Genomic DNA, 22,980 nt, shown 5'->3' with positions numbered 1-22,980 from the left:
ATTCATTGGTGACTTTAGTTTTATCACATGAACAAATATTACTTTTCATCTTGTCTTGTCGAAAAGAAACAACAACAGGACACAGACAGTAGTCTAGAATTGTTTTAACCAATTGTTCATGCACATATCTTACGTAAAAAAATATTTTTTTTTTTTTGAAACTGAAAAAAATATTTTGTTACGTAATCTAATCCGACATAAATGATTACCTGTATACTAATAATTCCTTTATGCATGCAACAATCATCTTTTTATTTCCTTTAAGAAATAATAACAACAGATCATTAGGCACAATACAATCTAATAATCCCTTTCAGTCACTGTGTCACAAAAACGAATTATGAACACTCTTTAAAACTGATAATACCATATATGTTCACAACTTACTTCAGTAAATTAAACAAATCTAAATTGGTTCTGATACCAAAGGATGTGTCCTTTTTCAACGCATCTTCTCTTACACGTTTCTTTTAGTTTTTAGTTTTTGAAAAAAAAAATAGTTTTTAGTTTTTGAACAATGCATCATTTTACACGTCTCTTTTAAATTTGAAAATGTTTAAAATATCCTAAAGTGACTTTTATTTTTCAAAAATACACTCAATCAAAAATATCATAACATTTGAATTTAGGGTTTAATTATTATTTATTTAAAGTTTACTATTTAGGAGGAGATTTTAGGTTTATAAATTATTCTTAAACATTTAAAAATTATTTAGAAGAGTTTATTTATTTATAATTATAAATTTAAGGTATTTATGAAAATAATTATCTTTTAAAGGTAACTTTGAAAAGTGGTATTAAACTTGTGGTGAAACTGAAATTTCACATTTGAATTTAAATATTATCTACAATTAGTTACTTTTATTACTAAAATCTTAAATAAAATTGGAAAATTTTAAGATTTGTTTTTAAATTTTAAGATCATAAAATTTTGCTTAAAAATTAATATTATTGATTAAAAATATAGTTTCAATACTAAATTGAGCACATTTAAAAAAAATAAGTGTATTAAAGAAATCAAAATAATTAGTTTGAGTGATAAAATTGGTAACGCAAAAGTTTGCATATTAAAAAAACTTAACGAAATTTTGTTAGAATATTTTTAACGAATATTAATAATTTATCTAAATATTTGCAATTATGAAATGTTGTGTCTTTTTAATAGTTCAAAAGGTTGATAAAATATCTTAAAATTGTATTTTAAAAATTTAAGAGTTGTGACTATTTATTTGCTTTTAAATGCATATTCTCATGATAAGTTCAATGACAAGAAGAACATAATAGAAGATGATGTAACTTAATATTCTTATGCTATCAAAGAAAAATTAAACTTTTTACTAATATTTGTTACTTATTTACACATTAGATCTTTACACATATTTGATGTGTACATATATTAATATAATTATTTATTCAATAAAATTTTATTAATGTAAAATATATTTAAGAAAGATTGAACACTAAAATATACAAAAAAAATATTTAAAAAATTCAATTTTCGCGCGTATTTACGCGCGGGGATGTTTCCTAGTATTTTATAATGGTATAAATCTATGGTGTATAATAGAACTGAACGCACATTCTCGACCTATGGTTCATAATCGTTTCTGTATATGATAATGTTATAAAAATATGGTGTATGATCGTTAGTTGAATTATAGAAGATGGGTAACAAATTATTAAGTGGTCTTAGAATTTGTGTACGTACTGTATAAGTTTGTTGATCGAGTAAACCTTAGGAAATGGGTTAGTTAGGAAACAAATGTCTAAACATTTATTAAATGGAATATTTGTTTTCTTATTTAAAATAATAATTATTATTGGTATTAAATAACAATGGCAGTCCTATAAATATTTTGAAAATCTAAGGGGATGTAAAAAAAACTGCTGTTTTAATTGTATTGATTGTAATAATAAAAAATGTGCTAATACCAAATTGTTTTTTTTTGGTCAAGTGCTAATACCAAAATAAATGACATTTATGCCAATATTTTTCGAATTCCGGATTCAAGTTTTACAAAGGATTTCCCCCTTTTTGGGGAAAAAAAATCAAAGGGTCGTTTGTCTGATGATCAGATTTTATGCTCCGTTGTTCTTGTTCTGGGTTTGGTTCTGAACATCTTGGTGCTGTTCTGTAATGGTGGCATAAGCAGTAGATATGTCAGACGATTTGAAGGAACATCGCTATCACGAGGCAACATAACGTTTCCTTATAATCTCCTGACATATCTACTGGTTATGCATCCATTACAGAGCAACACTAAGCTGTTCAAAACCAAACCAGAACAAGATCTAACACAACATAAATGATCTTTGGACACACGATCTATTTTCTTGGTTATCCAAAGAAAGGCCCTCAGATATGTTGAGCTTCTTTCATCAAATTTTCCTCACGTATTCTTTGGATAATCGATCACCTTGAGAGAGACCTCCAACAAAATAATCCGCTTGCCCTTTCGTGGGCTATTCGTGTAATGTGTTAAAGTTATATTCTTGAGTCAAAATCTTGCCCAAGATCCCCTGCAGACAAAAATCTACAACTAGAGTTAGGTCCACCTAATAAATCGAATTTTTGTCATAACAACAATTATGCATAGGAGTTAAGAAAGTTACCAGTGAGACCTAACGTGTAAGAAACGTCTGGACTAATTTCAGGAGGAGTAAAGAGTCAGAACTTGCGCTCTATTTGTCCCACATCGGCTTTGGCTCAGTCATTATGCAGATACTATTCAAACGCATCTTGCTCTTCAGGACCAAACCCACAAAAAACGATCTGATCCTATAGCCCCTAAACCCATTCTCTCAGATTTTTTTTTTATCCCAAGATAGTGAAGGCAGAGACACATAAAAAGAATAAAAGCAAGTGGAGACAATAATGAAAATTTGCAAATTTCTTGTTCCCAAGGTTTCTCAATTACATCAACGTTTCTTATATATGCAACGTCAGGGCTATTAAAAATAAGAAAAATACACAATCAATTTTTTTTTGAACAAATCATAGCGGATCTTGTCCTCGTAGATGTGATGTCATGCTTCTCAACAGCTACCTAACATCTACCTAACAACTGGATGAAAACTAGCAAAAATAAGGAATAAAAGCTACGGATTTCGGTAATTATATGCAGAAGTACACACAACAAATGACTCAAAAAAGATTGTTGACTTTTTGGAAAAATCATATGAGGCTGAGAGCGGCTGGGAGCCTTTTCTGTATTATGTACACGTACATTGTGAATTTAGTGTACATATTAACAGCATATAAGACGTAAACATGTTCTAAACAACTTACAAAGATGTTTCCGCAAATGTAGAAAGATTAGAAAATTGTTGCCTTTGTGACAGCCTTGAGTGTCTTTGTTTGGTGATTAAGTAATAAACTAAAGATAATAATACAATAAAACATTAACAAAGACTTTCCTATTTTGTTTATGAGAGTATAAACAAAGAACTCCTCTTCATCTTCATCTCCCATAGACATTATTGCTCTTTCCTATTAGCTTATCTAACCATGGTAGATTGGTCTTTACTCCCTAAAGACTTGCTGGAACTAATTAACGGTCGTTTCGAGACATGTTTTGAGACTGTTCACCTCCGCTCTGTCTGCAGCTTGTGGCGTTCGGCCGTACCTCGGCCGCGTTATAAACACGGCTTAGGCGTTGACTACCTTCTCCCCATTTTCAGTGACAACCCTCGGTTTAAAGGCGACAAGCTTTGCATACTTAAAAAGATTCCAAATTTTCTATTCAGATACCAGACTCCCTTCGGTGCTGATTGTTTGATTGTAGGGATCAGCGAGAGTACCTCCGACAAACATAAGTTGGTGTCGTCATTACCAGGTTTTGGCTTCACATCTGAATATGGGAAGGTGCTCAACACTCTTAGCTCCCAAATCATCCCTTTGGGTCATACCTACGTGGTTAGTAACTTCTAACTATACTTGGATGTGAGATTAGATATTTTTTTTATTTTCAGTATTGCTTGATATGATTTTTTGATTGAATTTTTTTTTTCATATAAGCCCTGTTCGTTTGGTTACCGCCGGTTTTAGCGTCAGCGTCGGCGTCAGCGTCGGCGTCAGCGGCTGCGTCAAACTCGCTTATATGATGTTCGTTTCATAGACGCCGACGCTGACGCCGACGCCGACGCAGGAAGCAGAATTAAGTGTTGTTCGTTTGATAGACGCTGCGGCTATTATCATTTTATTCATATTTTATTTTTAAAAATTTGTAATATTGTCTTTTAAATAAATAAAATATAGTTTAAATATATTTACATCCATAAAAATATTATGTTTACTTGGTAATATTTTTTTGGTCAAATATACAAATATAACAATATTTTTGTCATAAAACTAAATCATACATTTAATTTTCGAAATTATCACTTCAAACAAATAAAGCAAATATGTGTTACATATAAAAGAAACATGAAATTAAGTTGGTTGATAAAAAAATATTACAGCAAGTCTTAAATAACTATCACATATAAATGATAATCAAAGTTATAATATATCAAAATATTTATCACGAAACAAAAGTTAAATAATAACTCGAAGAGAGACAATCTATGGAGGAGAAGAGAGAGCTCGAGATGGGTCGTCCATGGAGGTGAAGAGAGAGCTGCGTCAATTACTTAGGTTTTTTCGTAAATAATGAAATAGGTTAAGGGCAAAAATGTAAAAAGGCTAAGTTAACGCAGCTTTTTGACTCAGCCGCTGATAATTCCAGCGTCCAGATCTTATTGACGCCAGACGCAGCGTTTTGACGCAGCGTCTATGACGCAACAACAGCGTCAACGAAACGAACAAGATTTGAAAAAAACGATGACGCCGACGCCGACGCAGGTACCTGCGGCGACCAAACGAACAACACTATAGATAAATTTCAATGCTACAACAACAATAAACTATAAAACAATGCGTAGGACTTTTTTCGAAAGAGTTGCGTTTCTTCCATTTGATGGTCGAGATTTCACATTGGTAGCTGGAGTGTTGGATACTCTAATGATGTATAGAAGCCGGGAAGAGAGGTGGATTAAAATCGAGTGTCCATTTAGATCATATCAAGACATGGTTTCATTTAAAGGCAAGTTTTATGTTGTTGATAAGAGTGGAAGGGGGCGTGTCTTTGTTATCGAGCCGTCATTAGAAGTTAGCGAGATCCCCTCAGTCACGCAGTCTCACGAGTGTTATTGGGAGAGATTGGTTGTGTCAGGAGATGATGAGCTCTTGCTGGTGCAGCGATTTACACCAGGGGAAGATCATATGCATACGTGGTTCAGAATTTTTAGGCTCGAAGAGAAAGAAGGGCAGAGGAGATGGGTTCGGGTTACTGACTTAGAGGAACGAGTGGTGTTTCTTGGGATTAACTGGAATTTTTGCTATTCGGCGAAGGAGGTTCCTGGTATGAAGGGGAACTGCGTTATGTTCATCCAATCAATTATCAGTGATGGAATCCTTGTGTTTGACTTAGGTACCAGAAAGACTACTCAGTCTTCTACGGTATGCAGAGGCATGGGCATGCTCTGCGAAAATAAAGAGTCAATCAGCTTCTGTGATGCGTCATCTTAGTTCTTTGGTTGTTTGTATTTGTTGCAAGGAATTTGGTTGCCAAGTTCCAATTCAAAGAACCGAACTACTCTGTTCATGATAAATATGACCTACATGCATGGTTTGTTCGAATTGATTGCATTTCTTCCTTTGGATGGTGTAGATGGTGACTCTAAACATATGTATTTGTATTTGTGTTTGTCATATCATGAAAAGAACATATTTCATTTTTTTTAATTTTCTTTAATTTATTTTTATTTTAATTATAACCAACACTAAATTTTGTTTTATATATAAACTATATGGTATATACCCTATAATGAATCCATATAGTTGACAAAAATGTATTTATAAAATCATTTAATTGTTTAAAATTATTATTGCCCCCAATGAAATTTTTTTGCTGGCTCCACCACTGGTGGACAGACATGTTTTTGTTTTCGAACCCTCATTTGAAATTACTGATATCCAAGCAGTCACACTATCTCACAAGACTTTGGATGAGAGACTGGTTGTCTCAGGAGATGAGATGTTGCTGGTGCAGAGATTAACTCTAGGAAAGTATTGTAATAATGAGTATAAGCATTCGTGGTGCAGAGATATCGATGCGGTTTGGTTAACTTGCGTCCAACTTTTACATGCTTCATTTTGGTTTTGATTGTATTAGCATCCTATCTTAATATGTCCAGAAATTAACTCCTAGTTTGGTTATTTCCTTCAAAAGGAAACTCTATGTGGTAGCTTCAAAGGACACTTTGTTGGAGCCTAACAAAGTATGCAAACTATGTAAATTATGATTCCTGTTCCAACTAGTATATATGGCAAATAAGGATGCAAAAAGGTCGTTTTGAGATGCCACAGAACACAACGTGAGTGTAAAATCAAAGAAGCATTACATTCAAAGTACAAAGAACAACTGAACCATTGAAAAAAAAGGAACAGAAAACAATAAATAGTGAAGTAGTAGAGTAGGACTAACCACAACGACAACAGATAACTGGTTTCTGATTGAATTAGTAATCAAGCTTAACCGGATATCGATCAATGCAATGTTCCCACGGACTACTAACAGAAGGCTTGACATTGTTCAGTGCCACCCAAACCGCACTATTACACTTAAACCCACTTCCAAAAGCAATCTGCCAAACCCTATCCCCTTTCTTCATCCTCCCTTTGGCCTCTATATAAGCCAGCTCATACCAGATAGAGCTCGACGAAGTGTTTCCAAATCTATGCAACGTCATCCTCGACGCCTCAACATGTTTTAGCGAAAGCTCAAGATTCTTCTCGAGCTCATCAACCACAGCTCTGCCACCAGCATGGATACAGAAATGATCAAACGCAAGCTTGAAATCAGGTATATAAGGCTTCTTCACCTTAGCGTTGAACAGCTTCTTCGCAACCAAAGTGGCGAAAAACAGAATCTGCTCGCTCACAGGCAGAACCAAAGGACCTAAAGTGGTGATGTTGGCCTTAAGCGCTTCTCCAGCTATAGCCATGAGATCTTTAGACAAAGACACACCCGTCTTCCCGTTATCATCGTCCTGTTCTTGGTAAACACACTCCAAAGCCTTCTCGTCAGCTCCTTTATGAGTCCTGACCGTATGAACCATCACGTACTTGGACCGTCGGCGATCGCCACCCTTGTTGGAGAGCAAAACCGCGGTTCCACCGACCCGAAACAAACAGTTCGGGATCAGCATCGCCTTCCTGTTCCCGAAATACCAGTTCTGAGTAATGTTCTCCGTGCTGACCACGACAGCGTAACTCTTCCTATGAACTTGCAACATATCTTTAGCCAAGTCGATAGCGATCACACCGGCGCTACATCCCATCCCACCGAGATTGAAACTTCTGACGTTACCTCTCAGCTTATACTTGTTGACGATCATTGCGGATAGCGAAGGAGTCGGGTTAAACAAGCTGCAGTTCACGATCAGTACACTTATATCCCTAGGGTTAACTTTGGTGTTCTCGAAGAGTCTGTCGAGGCAGCCGAACATGACCTGCTCACGCAGTGTAAGCCCTCGGGGAGATACGTCTCTTCTCCCAGACCCGATCTCTCGAGAATCTTGCGCTGAAACTCGAGGGAAGACTCGTTGAAATCTTCGATCAGGGTCGAGTGATCCATGAACTTCTTGTACGGGACTTGGAGACTCTCAGGAGGGAGGTAACAGGAGTAGTCCACGAGGTAAACGGGTCTTGGTCGGGTCATGATGAAGACGGTGGAGACGGACACGGCTAGAGCGGAGAGGAGGGTGAAGGAGACGAGGTTGTGTTGGAGATGGAGCCAGAGCTGGTGGAAGTCGTGTGGGGTTAGACGTGAGATCTCTGAGATCGCGACAGCTGTTAAGGGAACCAGACAGAGCTTGAAGAGATGTGTGATGAGGTAATGGTAACCTAGCTTGACGTATTTGGTGTTCACGCTCTGTACGACATTCGGAAGCTTTTGAGGCGTTTTCATGGCCGATCGATTCGCAGCGGAGTCTCCAACAAAAGTGGAAATGAAAACGTTAATTGAGAGTGTACGAGTGTGTGGGCCGATATATAATATAAAAGTTTTATTTAAAAGAAACTAGGCAAGCGGGTTTAGTTAGAAGACGCCATTGATGTACACGTATACGGAGAAAAGAAGAAAACAGTTGATCTGCCAAGTACTCGTGTTATGATGTAGCGAGAGAGCGAGAAAAAAACTCTTTTATTAGATTTTTGTTTCTTAGCTGTTCTTGTCTGTGTGTATGTGTGTGTGTGTGAGTGCGTAAACATATAATGGATACTAGATTTTGACCCGCGCTTTGGAAGCGCGGAATATTTTACGATGAAAAATTTCACTAATAATTTAACAAATATTTTGGTAATTTTTAAAGAGTGTGTATTTAAAATATTTTTGCATTTAAATCAGTGTTTTTAAATTCAACCCGATTGTGATTATACCGGTTAATCCGGAGATCTGATAATTCAATTTAGGTTTTTAAAATATATATATTAAAAAAAATCACTAAAACCCGAGACTAACCGATTGAACTGATGGATGACCGATATGTAATCTAATTGGATTTAAATTGTAATAGTTTCATAATTTGTAATCTTATAATCCAAATTTTAAAGTTCATTATTTTGCAATTTATGAAATTATAACGTTTCTACAAAATTTTAAAGAAAAAATGATATATATAAAATAACTAAGATTAATTATTGTATTATTTGGAAACATTGATAGTAGTATAAAAATATATTATTTGGAAACATTGATAGTAGTATAAAGAAATAAGTATATTGTTTGGAAACATGGATAGTAGTATAAAGAAATGAGCATTAGTGATTTAATGTAGGTTTAACTATAAAGTATAAAAATGCATTTAATTTAAAAACTTACAAAATAAATGTTAGGTCCAACAAAATGTTTCTGTTTTAATAAGATAGATAGCTTAAATAGGTATTGTGACAAGTCGGCAATAAAACAATATGGTTAAAGGTAGGGCAAATGTGTGATTGCAATCAGGGAGAGAGATAAGGCTGGCATTTAGTTGAGTGAGGGTCAACTCGACAGAATCTTTAGGGTATCAAAAAGAATTATTGAATTGTTCATTTTTAAGTAGACTAGTCATGTATGGACTGCAGTTCTATTGTGGGCCTTCAGACTTGTGTGGATGTTGTGTGCTTTCTAAACCGTTTGTGTTTTTTTAGGTACAAGCCTGATATTAATTTCAGAAATATAATTTTTTATGTATGCTACAAGCCTGCAATTATTATAGTGGATAGCTATAACGGACCATCAATATTTATTTATTTTGTCTTACTTATTTAGTATGGTTGAAGTAGAAAGTTGTAAATGTTATTAAATTTTTGCCAACTCAGCACAATTTAAGTGTATAGAAATAATTTATTTAACTTCCTTTCATTTTCTTTTGGTAAACTAGTTTTGTAAGGACTTGGTCTATCATATAGGTGTAAAGTTTCACCTATATCCAATAAATTGATTCAAAAAAATAAAAAATAAAAGGCATTATGTGAATGAAAAGGCAAATACAAAATGGCAATGGAATGTTTAAAAACAGGCCTTCTCATGTGTGTTTAGGCAGGTTCTAAAGTTAAGCCATAAAGCGTTGAGGTCTCCTTTTGGCCCAACAATCAACTTTCTTGGTTCTGATGGTCCGTCTAGACTCGAGATTCTTATCAATTCGACAGTATCTAGTACATATCGTGGTAAGCTCTAGCTATTGCCTATACTCGTCAAATAATCAGGTTCGTCTCGAGGAATTTTTGATTGATCATCCTGTCTTCTGGAAATGATTATCTGCAATGTTGTATTGATGGAACGGTTTAAAAGACTTTCAACTCCAGAGCCATCTGGAATGTCACCACAAAAGATTAGGCAGGTTTAGTTTGGCATAAGGCTATTATCCCACATCATGCCACGACCACATGGCTGTTCATCCTAAATAGGAATCCCACGCTGGGCAGATTATTACTATGGGGAGTTTTAAATGTTCTTATGTATTTCAGATATGGGAGTTCCTGCGTGCAAGATTACAAACCATGAAGCCATTCTGATAAAACGTGGTCATTCCGGGAGCTTGTTCCGTGGTTTCTTGGATACTGGAACAGCCGTTGTTATAAAAAAATATCGATGTCAAGGAAAGTAAAAACGAAGGGTATATATCAAAGCTTGAGTTGTTTAGTAAAACTGGACACCAGAGGCTGGTTACATTTCTTGGACACTGCTTGGAGAATGAGAACCAGAAGGTATTAGTGTACAAGTATATGAGGAATGGAGATTTGCCTAGCGCTGTTTAGGAAACCAGGCAACGAAGGTGATGGATTAACGTCTTTGGATTGGATAACGAGGTTGAAGATTGTCTATGATAGATTGAATAAAAGAAGTCTTAGACGGAAATTAAAATCTTGGAGATTGAGTTCTCTCGGTTTTCTTTGTTATTTAAAGGCCGGGAAGGTTGGTTTCGTTTAAATTTGTTCACTTTCTTATTGGATCTGACCCGATATCGTAGAATGACAGTTGACTATATGATATGCACGTGTGGGAAGCTTCATGAAATTGGACAAAAATATATTTAAAAATAAAATATTAATGAGGTTCTACCGAGAATTGAACTCGGGTTACTGGATTCAGAGTCCAATGTCCTAACCGCTAGACCATAGAACCATTTTGTTAATGTTGGCAGCTTCACTTCTTTTATATGTTATCTGTACAAAAATATTAACTTTTGTTTTGCTCAACAGTTACAACTCTTACAAAATACATAATGCCGCAGATAACAGAAAACAAGTATACTAAATTGATTATAATAGATTTGACATTATTACTCTTTTAGTCTAAATTTCTAAAATTAGGAAATTTTAATGGTATAAAATATAATTAACACGTCAGACATAAATTACTTTCTTATGGTGCTTCTGTTTTTATTAAATGGATTCAATTCATTTTGTGATGAAAGTAAACCAAGCAAAAACATTGTCAGCCGTGCACATTGGCACATAAAATTTTAGATTATGGAAAAAAATATTTTGAAATTACTATACTGATAAAGATTTTTTTTTTTTTGGACAACACTATACTGATAAAGATTATATGTTGGAAAGTGTGGGGGAATCAAAACCCCCCATATTCATTTAAAAATTAGTATTATGTGTGCTATAAAACTATTATATTTAAAAACGAAACATTAGATTCCTACAAATATAAATATATAATAATGAAAAAATTATTACTTATTAAATAAATATAATAATGAAAAACTTTTAAACAAATCTTCGAATATACTTACGTATAGTTTTTTTGTTACCTAATTTGGCGTTAGGCCTGCGGTGTTACTAGTATTCGAACACCGTGTTACGCTTAAGAAAAATTTCAAACAAGACTATGCTAAAAGACAGGGAGTCCAGGCAAAGCAAAGCCGTCAGCACGTGCGTTGTCGTAAAACCAGCAAATGTGAGCGTTGGGATTCTGTAAAAAACTGAATACTCTCATGCATATTTTGTCTGATTATCAAATTAAATAGCCGACAAAAAACTAATTAAATATCGAGATAACATAATTTCAATATTTATATGGAATAATTAAGCACACAACCTGTCAAATAAAAGCAAAGCAAATAAATAGGTCACCAAATAAATACCTAATTTCGTTTTTTTTTAAATAATAGAGAAGTGATGTCCTAGTACTACTAATCCCTCCGGGGCAGGCACAATGGTTAGTACTACTTAGTAGTACCGAGCATAAACCCGCCTTCCCAACATGAATCAAATTAGAGACATATTGAAATCATCTCCACTCACTAAACCACTAATCCAATACACCGTTAGTTTCAGTTTAGTTTAAAAAAAATCGAATTCAACCTTTTGAATTTACGGTTTGGCATTTGAATCCGTATTCTGGCCCCAAAAAAGCGTCCTATCATTCTCAATTTATTTAATTAATTAACTAATGTTTTATATTGAAAATACTAAGTTTTGAATTGTAAATATATTTATTTGGGTATAGTTTTAGAGTTCAGATTCTTTGAAGGTAGTTTATAATGCTTTAGTTTTAGACAATTTTTATATTAAACTATTTTAATTTTTGATAATTTTCCATATCAAATACGGCCTATTTTTTCTAACAGTTAATTACCAACCCTCCTCTTAGTTAGTCTTTACATTTCAAAATCTCACTTGTTCCACATTCATCTGCTTTCATGGCTCTCTTCACCTTCTTCTTCTCTCTCCTCTTTCTATTCTCCATCTCGACGGCAAATGCACAGTCTTTTATCGGAGTAAACTACGGCTTAGTCGCCGACAACCTCCCGTCACCGTCTGATGCAGCCAAGCTCCTCCAATCCACCTCCATTCAAAAAGTGAGGCTATACGGCGCCGATCCCACCATCATTAAGTCCTTAGCCGGAACCGGCGTCGGAATAGTCATCGGAGTAGCCAACGGCGATCTCCCATCCCTCGCCTCCGATCTTAGCGTCGCCTCTCAGTGGATCAACACCAACGTCCTCCCTTTCTATCCCGCCTCCGACATCATCCTCATCAATGTCGGAAATGAGGTCAGTCTCAAAGCTTTCTCATGTTTTTTTTCGAGAAAAATAAGAAAACTAATCTCTTCCGGTTTGATTCAGATTCTGTTGTCGAATGATCTGAACCTGGTAAACCAGCTTCTTCCGGCGATGCAAAATGTCCAAAAGGCCCTTGAGGCAGTTTCACTCGGCGGGAAAATCAAGGTGTCTACGGTTCATGCTATGACGGTGCTTGGTCAATCTGACCCGCCATCGGCCGGTTCGTTTGCTCCCGGTTATCAGGCCGGTTTAAAGGGCATCTTACAGTTTCTTAGCGAAACCGGGTCGCCTTTTGTCATCAACCCGTACCCGTTCTTTGCGTACCTGGGTGACCAGAGACCTGAAACGCTGTCGTTTTGCCTCTTCCAGCCTAACCCTGGACGCGTTGACTCCAATACCGGAATCAAGTACATGAACATGTTTGATGCTCAGGTAAATTATTAAGTACAGTTATAGCTCTCAAGGGTCGGGTCTGTAATAACCACATTAGAGTCTTTAGAAATTTTTTAAAATTATTGATAGCCTGAATGCCTGATATAAAATAGGTTTATAACATGAGTTTGGTATAAACACTTTCTTAAACTTGTCTTGTAACTGCCAAATAGCTAAGTATTTGGTTTTGAATTCGGTGGACTATTTTATATCTAATCTTACAATCCAGTTGAAACATCATGATATCAGTATTACTAATTATTTAATCAAATTAACAGCGAAGCATTGTTTATTTAATTTGGCCTCAGTCTCATGGTAGGTTCATTTGTTATAATTTATTGTTACACCGAGATCTACAATTCTTTATTGTAATTATATAATGATTATAAAACATGTGAAAGTTGGTAGTTGAACGTTGGGAATCCAAATATAATATTAGTGTATATATATATTCGCAATAGATTTTGTAGCAAGGAACTTGGTCTCTCTTTACTTTTCCACTAACAATAAAATAAGCTTATTGTACTAAGTTCGAAGAAGCATCTGTTTCTTGTCATACACGTTATACTGATCCATTTAACATGGGATTTGTTTAGGTTGATGCAGTGCACTCAGCTTTGAAATCCATGGGATTTGAGAACGTGGAAGTGGTGGTGGCAGAAACAGGCTGGCCAACGAGCGGTGATAACAACGTGGTTGGTCCCAGTGTTGAGAACGCAAAGACTTACAATGGGAACCTAATTGCTCATTTAAGGTCTATGGTTGGGACTCCTTTAAGGCCCGGCAAACCCATCGACACTTATATTTTCGCTCTCTTTGACGAGAACCTCAAGCCAGGTCCTTCCTTTGAGCGATCTTTTGGCCTTTTCAAGCCTGATCTTTCAATGGCCTACGACATTGGCCTCACTAAAACTAGTAGTAGTGGTAGTCAGGTAATTAGATGATACCATGATCAGTTAATCATTGATTTAGTCTCAAAAGGTATTTAATTAACCATTTGTAATAGACCAGATGTTTTTACTAATATAATCAATGTCCATTTGGATCAAACTCGGCTTAATGCATTTTGTTGAAATTGTTGTTAGCTATTTATACTGAATGATGTTTGTGATGGTAGTAGACGTCACAGTCTCCATCGTTGGGAAAATCAGCAACATCAGTGGGATGGTGTGTGCCAAAGGAGGATGCTACTGTGGATCAATTGCAAGCAAGTCTAGATTGGGTTTGTGGACAGGGAATTGATTGTGGTCCAATAACTCCAGGAGGGGTGTGTTTTGAGCCTAACAGTGTCATGTCTCATACAGCCTATGCTATGAACTTGTATTTCCAAAAATCTCCTGAAAACCCTACGGATTGCGATTTTTCTCAAACTGCAAGGATTACATCCGATAACCCTAGTAAGTTTTTCTCCTTATCTTTCCCATCATCATCATTATTGTTGGGGATCACGAAATTCTAGTTATATTCAACCCACGTTTTTATTATACTAGTGTTAGTCTTTACACACTTTTTATGTGAGATCCTAACAATTGTGTGTTTGCATTTGGTGGAAACAAATCTTGGTAAGAGGTCGTTACTGTATTCTAAACCATACTTAATACATTCATGAGTTCATTAGAAACCTAAATTTATGCTACATGTGATCTGTTGGAAGAAAGAACAAAAAGACATAAGCCTAAATAATCATATATCAGTAGATCATGCCAAATTAAACCAAATATCAACATTAATCAATGATAGGTGGATGGGCATATATATTGTCTAAGATGATATTATATCTGTATTTTGTAATTATATATCTAACTTGGGCTCCTCCTATACTTGTGTTTAGGTAGATCTTAGATATAAATAATAGGTTTGACATGATTTGTCTACCATTTTCTCCTATATATGTTTGTATACATCAAGACTGTGGCATGCAGGTGTTACTCATCTCCAATTTCTAAAACTTAATTTAAGTTAAAGTATTCCATCTTTGCATAATAAGTTTTTATACACCAATTAATAAAACTAGTAACTTTTTTATTTTACTTCTATTTAATATAATATTTTATTAATTACTTTATCTTTTTACATAAGAAGTGTGATTTAAGGCTTTTCACACAAATTAATAAAATTAGTAATCCCTCCATTTTATTTTATATATCATTCTAGATTTTTTTCACACGAATTTAATAAATTTAATGTTTTAGCCTAATTAATACATTTTTATTTAATTATGTTAATTAATGAGTTAAAATAGAAATAAAATTGGAACAATTAAATGCACTGAAAAGCATAAAACTATATTTAAATAAAACAAATGTTGGTCTCTAAAACGACAATTAATCTGAAACAGAATGAATAGTTTTGTTTATTCTTATTTAATACGATATTTTGTTTATTTTGTAACTAATGAATTAAAAATAAGAGTGAAAACTGAAAATTTTATTTAATATGTACATTATGTACATTCAAAATGTAAAATGACATTTATAATAAAATTAATTTTAAAATATAATCAATACTTGATATAAATCAGAGGCAGTAATAAATTAAAATAAAGGTAAAAGCTGGAAATTTTATTTAATATGATCATTGAAAATATAAAGTGATATTTATAAGTAAAAACACATTTTAAAAGATAAAACAACACTTAATCTTACGCATATATTTTTATTTATTTATTTTGACTTTCATGATTTTAGGTTATAGCAATTGCGTTTACCCAAGAGCAGGATGGTCTGGAGATGAAAGCCTAGGAGGAGCGCTGAATAAATATGTGACTTCAGACAAAGCAATAGAGACGAACGGATCAGAATGCTCCTCTTTTCTGTCTTTGCCTCTCTTTATGATCATTTTTTTCTTTGTTCTTCCAATTTCCCACCATATGAATTTCTAGTAGTTACCTTTATTTATTTGTCTTAAAACCAAATTTCTGCCCTTTTTCCATCTAATCATTTTGTTTTTGTCTACTAATCATAATACTTTTTTCATATAATCATTCACATTATTCTTGTAGTAGAACATGATACTTATACCCATTTGCCTATCTTTTCAAAAGCAAATTCGGAAGGTGAAAAGCAAAGCGGTCGATTTTTTCAAAAGGAATATGTTCCTTCCAATTTTCTTTTCTATCTTAAATATAGTGGGTGCAAATGTTTTCAACGATTAATATATATATATATATATATATATATATATATATATATATATGGATATGCTTATGTACGCCTGTGTAATCTTCCATTACAATACAAAGTAGAGAGAGGAAGAGACAGATGGGTTGGCTTGTTAAGGAAAGAAGAGGAGGTGCTTGGAAGCGAGGATGGTTAGAAGAAACACTGTTCTCGTCTTCAGCACCTCCTCTAACACTAGTGACTCTGTTTGCCATCATATCTCTGCTCCTCTTTCTCTCCTCCTATCCACGTTACAGGTACGAGGTTGAGAAAACCGCAACGAATCTCAAGCTCTTTCTTTTATTCCTCCCAATTCTTTTTGTCTTTCTGCTGGTGTCCTTGCAGTTCGTCCATCGAATTCTCTTCAGATCCTCTTACTACGTCAGAGCAAACAAGGCTGCGTCCCTTTTTGGAGAAGGCCACTTTCCCTGGGGAGTCTTGCTTATGCTAGTTCTTATACTTCTTTTGGTTTCTAAACAATCTTACTTTCACTCCTTATGGTACCCGACCTTATGATCTTTGCGTCGTTTTTTAATTGTCCAGAAACATACTTTATAGATTGATATTTGTTTATTGTAATCCACATCCAACTCTACATATGTGTTGTGTGCTAACCTATTTTGATATACTGCTCTTTTAGTAACAAATATGTCTGACAAGCTCGGATGAATACACAAATATTATACATGACACTTTTATCATTACGTATATGGCACAGCAAATGATTAGTCACAAAAACTAAATGAGAAGCATTATTATCCCAAAAATAAAATAAGATACTCTTTGATGTTAGTTCCAGTTTCCAGTTTACCATAACAAATTATCGTGTCCTTTCAAAGGAGATTGCCTCAGACCACTAGTTCCATGCCTGCTTGGAAGAAATTTCACAAAGCCCTTGCACTACTAGTTCGATTCCAACTTTAGAGAGAACGCGCGGTATTGACAACTAAAAACTTTCAGTTATTGGAAAAAAAAAGGATGAACGAGGCTTCATGCGATTTTTAAATGTTTATCTTCCCTCTGCGACACTATCGTGCCCAAACATTTTTCTAATAACCAATGTTATTCCAATTTGGACTATTTGTTCTGGAAGAAGAATGAAACAGAAGATGTGGAGTTAGATAAATATTTTTATCGATGGATAATCTGGTATATTTGGAGAATCTGCAATGATAAATTGTTTAGAAGAATCACAAAAGACCAACTAAAGCTAGTAATACATACCTAAAGTTAATACCACACATGGTTTGATACAAATTCAAAGACCTCAAAAGACGCTCACCAGCAACACCAAATACTGAATACTCAACAGATTTTCTTATATTTAAATTGATTTATTATTAATATTTTTATTAATTATTAAGATATTTTGAAAATAATATATATTTGATTGGTTGATATAAATAATCAAATAAATCAAATTAAATAATGAATGAAGATGGTCCAAGATAACTTTTGTACAATAGATTTTTTGGTATTTCTTTTTTAATAAAAATATATTTTTAATCTTTCCATAATATTTAACTAACAACACGTAACCTAAAATATATATAACAAACATTTAGTAATACTTTTATTTATTAGACCACATTATTTTGTACATGAACAAAGTTATACTACATATATACTTTTCTTTATTAGACCATATCATTTTCTATACGAAAATGATATACCACATATACTTTATTATATTCTTCTCTAAACATCCCATTAATCTCATAATTAATACATGACTCATTTCTTCAATATAAATAAATACATCAATCGTTTGATCCACCAATTATGTAACAATTCACTCCATCCTTTCTATAGTTATGTCTTAAATTATGAAAAAGCTCTTCGTATATTTACTAAGAATATACCTTGTTTCTAAAAGCATCTATTTTTTAAAGATCAAAAATTAAATATCCTTATACTTTTGCCCTATTTTTAAAACCAAGATATTAGTATATATTGTTACAAAATATTTTTTTTTAAAGTATACTCTAGATATGCTATTTAAATTCAATAACTTTATCATCTTTAACAGATTTCGAAACTCATTTAAAAATTAACATGTACCATACGTCATACTAAACCATGTCATTTTACATTAAATATTTCCAAATATTTACAAAATCAAATTTAATAAAGCAAACTATTGTTAAAAATTATATATTTAACTTTAAATTATTTTTATACTGAGTATTTATATTAAAATTTGTTATTTAAGAAAAGTTTTAAAACCTTACAAATTTAAACTATTAAATTAGCCGAAAATATTTCAAATAAATTTTAAGTCTCTATCAGCTTAACAAATGTAACTCTTATAACATACACATAAAATATAATGAGAGTGTGTAGGTCTTGGCATCGGGTCTTCAGATCGGGTACATATCTATTTATTTTGAGTCCTAAATATTTGGACATAACTAAGTATTTTTTCTTTTTTGGTATATATAAGTTTGGGTTGGTTCTTTTCGGGTCCGGGTTGGTTCGGATTCATATTCAAATACCTATAAAATACATGTAATTTTGGGTATATAATAGGTCCGGATTAGTTTAGGAATTTAGGACTCGGAAAATATTCGAAGTACAAGAAAACCCAAAAATACTGAAACATGGAAAATACCCAAAAATCCAAGTAAATACACTAAATTAATGAAATACCAAAAAGACCCAAAATGTTTCCTGAAATCTGACCCGAGGAACCGAAAAATACCAAAAAAAATTCAAATACCCAATATAGTTTTTAAATTAAAATTTTACTTGGGTCAATCCGAAACTAAAACTGAAATCCTGAGCCCAAAATTTAAAAAACATATTTGTAATACCAAAAATATATCTAAATTATTCAAATATACCTAATATATATAAAATATTTCAGGTAACTGGTACTCGGTCAGGTCTTGGTTAGGATGTTGACTCAAAAAGAGACATGCGGGTCGAAAAAAATATTGAATATATGTTTTTTCCTGGACCCAAACCTAGACTGCATTTATATTTCCAGATCGATTTCAGTTTGGTTTCATGGATCTAGTAAAAATGTATGCCTAAGAGAGAGAGAATTACATAAAAATGTACATACAAAATAAGAAATAAACTAAATAATAAGTTATATAATTTTAAATAAATTATCTTCTTTTGTATAATATGGTTTTGTAACATAATAATGTACAACAATTTTAAAATACTAATTCACAATTTTTGTTTACAATCCAAAGAAAAACCAGCGTTTTTAAAATGCAGATCAATATTTAGTATTAGCTTATAATCTAGTACTAGGTGATTTTTCCGTGCACATGCACGGATATAAATAATTATAAAGTAAATTTAGAATAATTGTTTGTTATTTACTTTTAGTTTTAAATTAACTTATAATTTGTATGTATAATTTATATTAATAAAAAATTTATTACTTTAATTAGACACGATTTTAATTATGTTATATCTACTCGATTTTGTTATTTTTACAGTTGATTTAGTTATCATTTGGATATATTGGAGTGCATATATTTATCTGAATTCAACTATAATGCTTTTTATTTTAAATATACTAAAATTATGATTAATTTTCTTATTTGCATTTGCGTTGGTTGTTGTCCTAAATGTGTAAATATATTTGAGGAAAATTATGTATAACTTCAGATATATTTTTCTTAAAATGACAAAAAAATAAACTAAAGTGTCTAATTCCAAATTACATAAATTAATATAACAATAATATTCTATTGTCTCATGCATATATATAAACTTTACAAAAGAACTAAATTTTAACAGTTGGTTAATATGTTTTGAGTCATCTTATAATTTACATTTATAAAATAAACTATTATTATAAAATTATATATTCATTTTATAGTTAAATTTATGATATTAGATATAATTTGGATGAGTCGAGTCACTCATACTGTAGGTATATTGAGTTAGATATGTTCTTTCAATTCAAACTGAAGTATAATAATTTTTATTATAATTAAGTAAAATAAAATTAATTTTATTTATCGTTTAAATCTGCATGTATTTTCATAATATTTATCAAATTATATGTTGATTTCTTAAGAAAATATATTAGAAAATAAAGCGATGATCACTAATACATTTTTGGAAGTTTATGAACACATATCACTAATTAAAATATTTTATAAATTCTAAATAATTTTATGTCTTAGATTTATTAAATGATAAACTGAAAATTATTTTAAACAATTTTTAAAATGAGAATTCTGACTTGATTTGGTATTTTTATTATAGTTATATTAAGTTACACAAACATAAGCAAATTATATTTCATGCTATTTAAAAATATTTTTTAATGGAAGTTTTTATTTTGTGAATTTTCCTTTTTATTGAAATCATATTATATATATACATACTTTTCGTTTTTATTTTATTTTTTAACTTTATAAATGTTTTTCTTTTTATTATATATGATACATGAAAATTTTTAAAAAGAAAAATAAATAATAAATTCAACAATAGTATATAAATATAATATTTTTAATTCATTAAGAGTATCACTGTAATCAACCATCATGAGATTTAATGTGAGTGCGACACATAAGAGACTGACTTCTCGAATAATATTATAGAGATTAGCTTATAGAAGAATAACATGAAATTCCTTCTAATTATCCTCAAACAAATGAAGCTAAAAAAATTATTAATGAAATATAGTAAGGTATGATGAGACACTATCTTTTAGGATTAATCGAGCAGATAAATTAAATAGTCCTTATGGAAGCGAGCAAATGATATAGCTGAAAATATATATAAATCTACACATGAAACCCCAGTTAGTGCTTCTACATATATCTGTATCTAGACAAATTTAAAACTGAAAATAATGCGAAGCTAAGATTTTACGGTAGTGGCTACTTTGGAAAGTTTTTGTGCAACAAACAATTCATCTAAGAATTTTCAAAAAATAAACCAATTCATTTAAGGGAATCAAAAGAAATATTTTTACGCTTAATTTGGAATATTAAGAGAGTTAAATTTAATTTTACTGACTGTCACTGGTGGACGCTAGGATTCGGAAGCAAAACTGAAATATATAAACCGTAACAAACAAACGGGACTAATTATTATATTAGTATACAATATATATTAGGCCATATAGATTATGTTAGTATTGATAACTTCTACCAGTATTATTATTTTTCCTTGAAAACCTCATCCACTATTTATGTTTAATATTTTTTTCTTAATAAAAGTTTATTCTTTCATATTGATAAAGTTGAAAGCCTAAGAAAATATTTTATACCGGTCTAAATATATTTTTACACATACATATTTTGTTGGCAAATAAACCTATATATACGTTTGTTGTTGTTTCGCTGTGTTCATCAGAAACGTCCGTTTCAGATCTCACATCGTCCCTTCATCATATTTTACTCTATCCCTAACAACATATCCTCCCTCTAGTTACACCATGGATCCAAACAACAATCCAAACTATCCAAACGATCGTGTCAACCTTGATCTGTCCTTGGGGATTGGTCCTCAAGCAAAAGATCCGGTCGAGCAAGATGGCAAGTTCATGGAACTCTTGAGATCAGTAAGTGATCCTACACAAAATGCCCAGCCTTCTCCTCCTCTTCCTTCACTTCACACGATACCTCCTGGATACTACAACCTCACATACCCTCAGAATGCAGCAGGACTTCTGCCTCCTATAACGAACCAGGGTGGAGCCAGAGCCTTGGATAGTCCCCGGCCAAGAACTAGGTTAGGTCGCCCCCCTGGTGGGCATAATGCACGTCGTAATAATTCATCGAAAGCGGCTGCCACGGTTGAACGAAACGTTGACAAGGATATCGTACCACCATATCCATGGGCGACCACAAGGCCAGCCCGAATTCACAACCTTAGATACTTGTATTCCAATAATATAAACATGATCTTTGGACAAGTCCATTGCAAGCCTTGTGAGAGTACTCAAACCATTGAGTATAATCTCACGGAGAAGTTTGGGGAATTGTATCGTTACATTCATGACAACAAGGAGGAACTGCGTCAACGAGCCCAGAAAGTTTGGTCGTCTCCTAAACTGACTCCATGCTACTCATGCAAGAACGGGATGAAGCCGGTGATAAGCGAGAATAAGGAAGAAATCAACTGGTTATTTCTTTTGTTAGGGCAAATGTTGGGATGTTGTACTTTGGATCAGCTCAGGTACTTTTGTGATAAAACTAGTCAACATAGAACCGGTGCAAAGGATCGTGTACTCTACATAACTTATTTTGGTCTATGCAAGCAGCTCCAGCCATGCGACTTATTTAATCTATGACTCATATCGGAATCGGGCAGGGCTCATGGCTTTTAAGGTTTTTTTTTGTTTTTTTCATTGTAACACTGGGTAAATCACATTTACATCATCATAATCTCAAGTTTATTTTGGTTTTTATCGCGAGCTTTAGGGGTTTTATGGAACACATTATTCTTAATGCATAAGTTGTCCTATTCTATTCTTTTTTTTAAATTGTAGTTAGTACGTATTATTTGGAAATTACATGAAGGAGAAAAAAAATCATCCTGATAGACTTGAAATATATGCTAATATATATCATGTTTTCATTAAAGTATAATTATTAAGCGATAAATACTAATACTGATTAACCAAGAGCTCTTGGCCTAGTGGTAATGGAACTCCAGCTGGAGTGCCCGCCCTGGGTTCGAGTCGCCTTGGCCACCTTCCCGCCTATAACCGTGCGTGCCCGGATGGAAGGCCTCGTGGGGATTAGTTTGGGCTTACCGCCTGGGAACCCCCACGGTTATCAAAAAAAAAAAAAAATACTAATAC

General features: G+C 33.0%; 3 protein-coding genes, 1 long non-coding RNA gene, 1 other non-coding gene and 1 pseudogene across 6 annotated transcripts; 3 read left to right on the top strand and 3 right to left on the bottom strand.

Moving 5' to 3' along the window:
• Positions 1-1,888: 1,888 nt before the first annotated feature.
• Positions 1,889-3,143, bottom strand: LOC130499574 (uncharacterized). Its single transcript, XR_008938451.1, has 2 exons — positions 2,614-3,143; positions 1,889-2,534 (listed from the first exon to the last, which is right to left on the bottom strand). It is a non-coding gene; the product is annotated as an uncharacterized LOC130499574 (long non-coding RNA).
• Positions 3,144-3,203: 60 nt separating this feature from the next.
• LOC108825101 (putative F-box protein At2g16290) lies at positions 3,204-5,609 on the top strand. Its single transcript, XM_018598441.2, has 2 exons — positions 3,204-3,916; positions 4,877-5,609. The coding sequence occupies exons 1-2, from the start codon at positions 3,509-3,511 to the stop codon at positions 5,567-5,569; spliced, it is 1,101 nt and encodes a 366-aa protein (XP_018453943.1). The 5' UTR covers positions 3,204-3,508; the 3' UTR covers positions 5,570-5,609.
• A 799-nt stretch (positions 5,610-6,408) lies between these two features.
• LOC108827073 (3-ketoacyl-CoA synthase 9-like) lies at positions 6,409-8,289 on the bottom strand (annotated as a pseudogene).
• A 2,351-nt stretch (positions 8,290-10,640) lies between these two features.
• TRNAQ-CUG (transfer RNA glutamine (anticodon CUG)) lies at positions 10,641-10,712 on the bottom strand. Its single transcript has one exon. It is a non-coding gene; the product is annotated as a tRNA-Gln (tRNA).
• A 1,505-nt stretch (positions 10,713-12,217) lies between these two features.
• LOC108827072 (glucan endo-1,3-beta-glucosidase 7) lies at positions 12,218-15,974 on the top strand. 2 transcript variants are annotated; one of them, XM_018600419.2, is made up of 5 exons: positions 12,222-12,597; positions 12,670-13,038; positions 13,635-13,970; positions 14,159-14,435; positions 15,726-15,974. In XM_018600419.2, the coding sequence occupies exons 1-5, from the start codon at positions 12,244-12,246 to the stop codon at positions 15,917-15,919; spliced, it is 1,530 nt and encodes a 509-aa protein (XP_018455921.2). In that variant the 5' UTR covers positions 12,222-12,243; the 3' UTR covers positions 15,920-15,974. The 2 variants fall into 2 exon arrangements, with proteins under 2 accessions (XP_056850041.1, XP_018455921.2); XM_056994061.1 differs by having other exon boundaries at positions 12,218-13,038.
• A 5,523-nt stretch (positions 15,975-21,497) lies between these two features.
• On the top strand, positions 21,498-22,582 carry LOC108836875 (uncharacterized). The gene has a single exon (XM_018609974.2). The coding sequence runs from the start codon at positions 21,610-21,612 to the stop codon at positions 22,465-22,467; it is 858 nt and encodes a 285-aa protein (XP_018465476.1). The 5' UTR covers positions 21,498-21,609; the 3' UTR covers positions 22,468-22,582.
• Positions 22,583-22,980: the final 398 nt, after the last annotated feature.

This window comes from Raphanus sativus, chromosome 9, assembly GCF_000801105.2.
Source record: "Raphanus sativus cultivar WK10039 chromosome 9, ASM80110v3, whole genome shotgun sequence".
In the NCBI taxonomy this organism is placed as follows: domain Eukaryota; kingdom Viridiplantae; phylum Streptophyta; class Magnoliopsida; order Brassicales; family Brassicaceae; genus Raphanus; species Raphanus sativus.
This window is presented reverse-complemented; position numbering and strand designations above follow the sequence as displayed.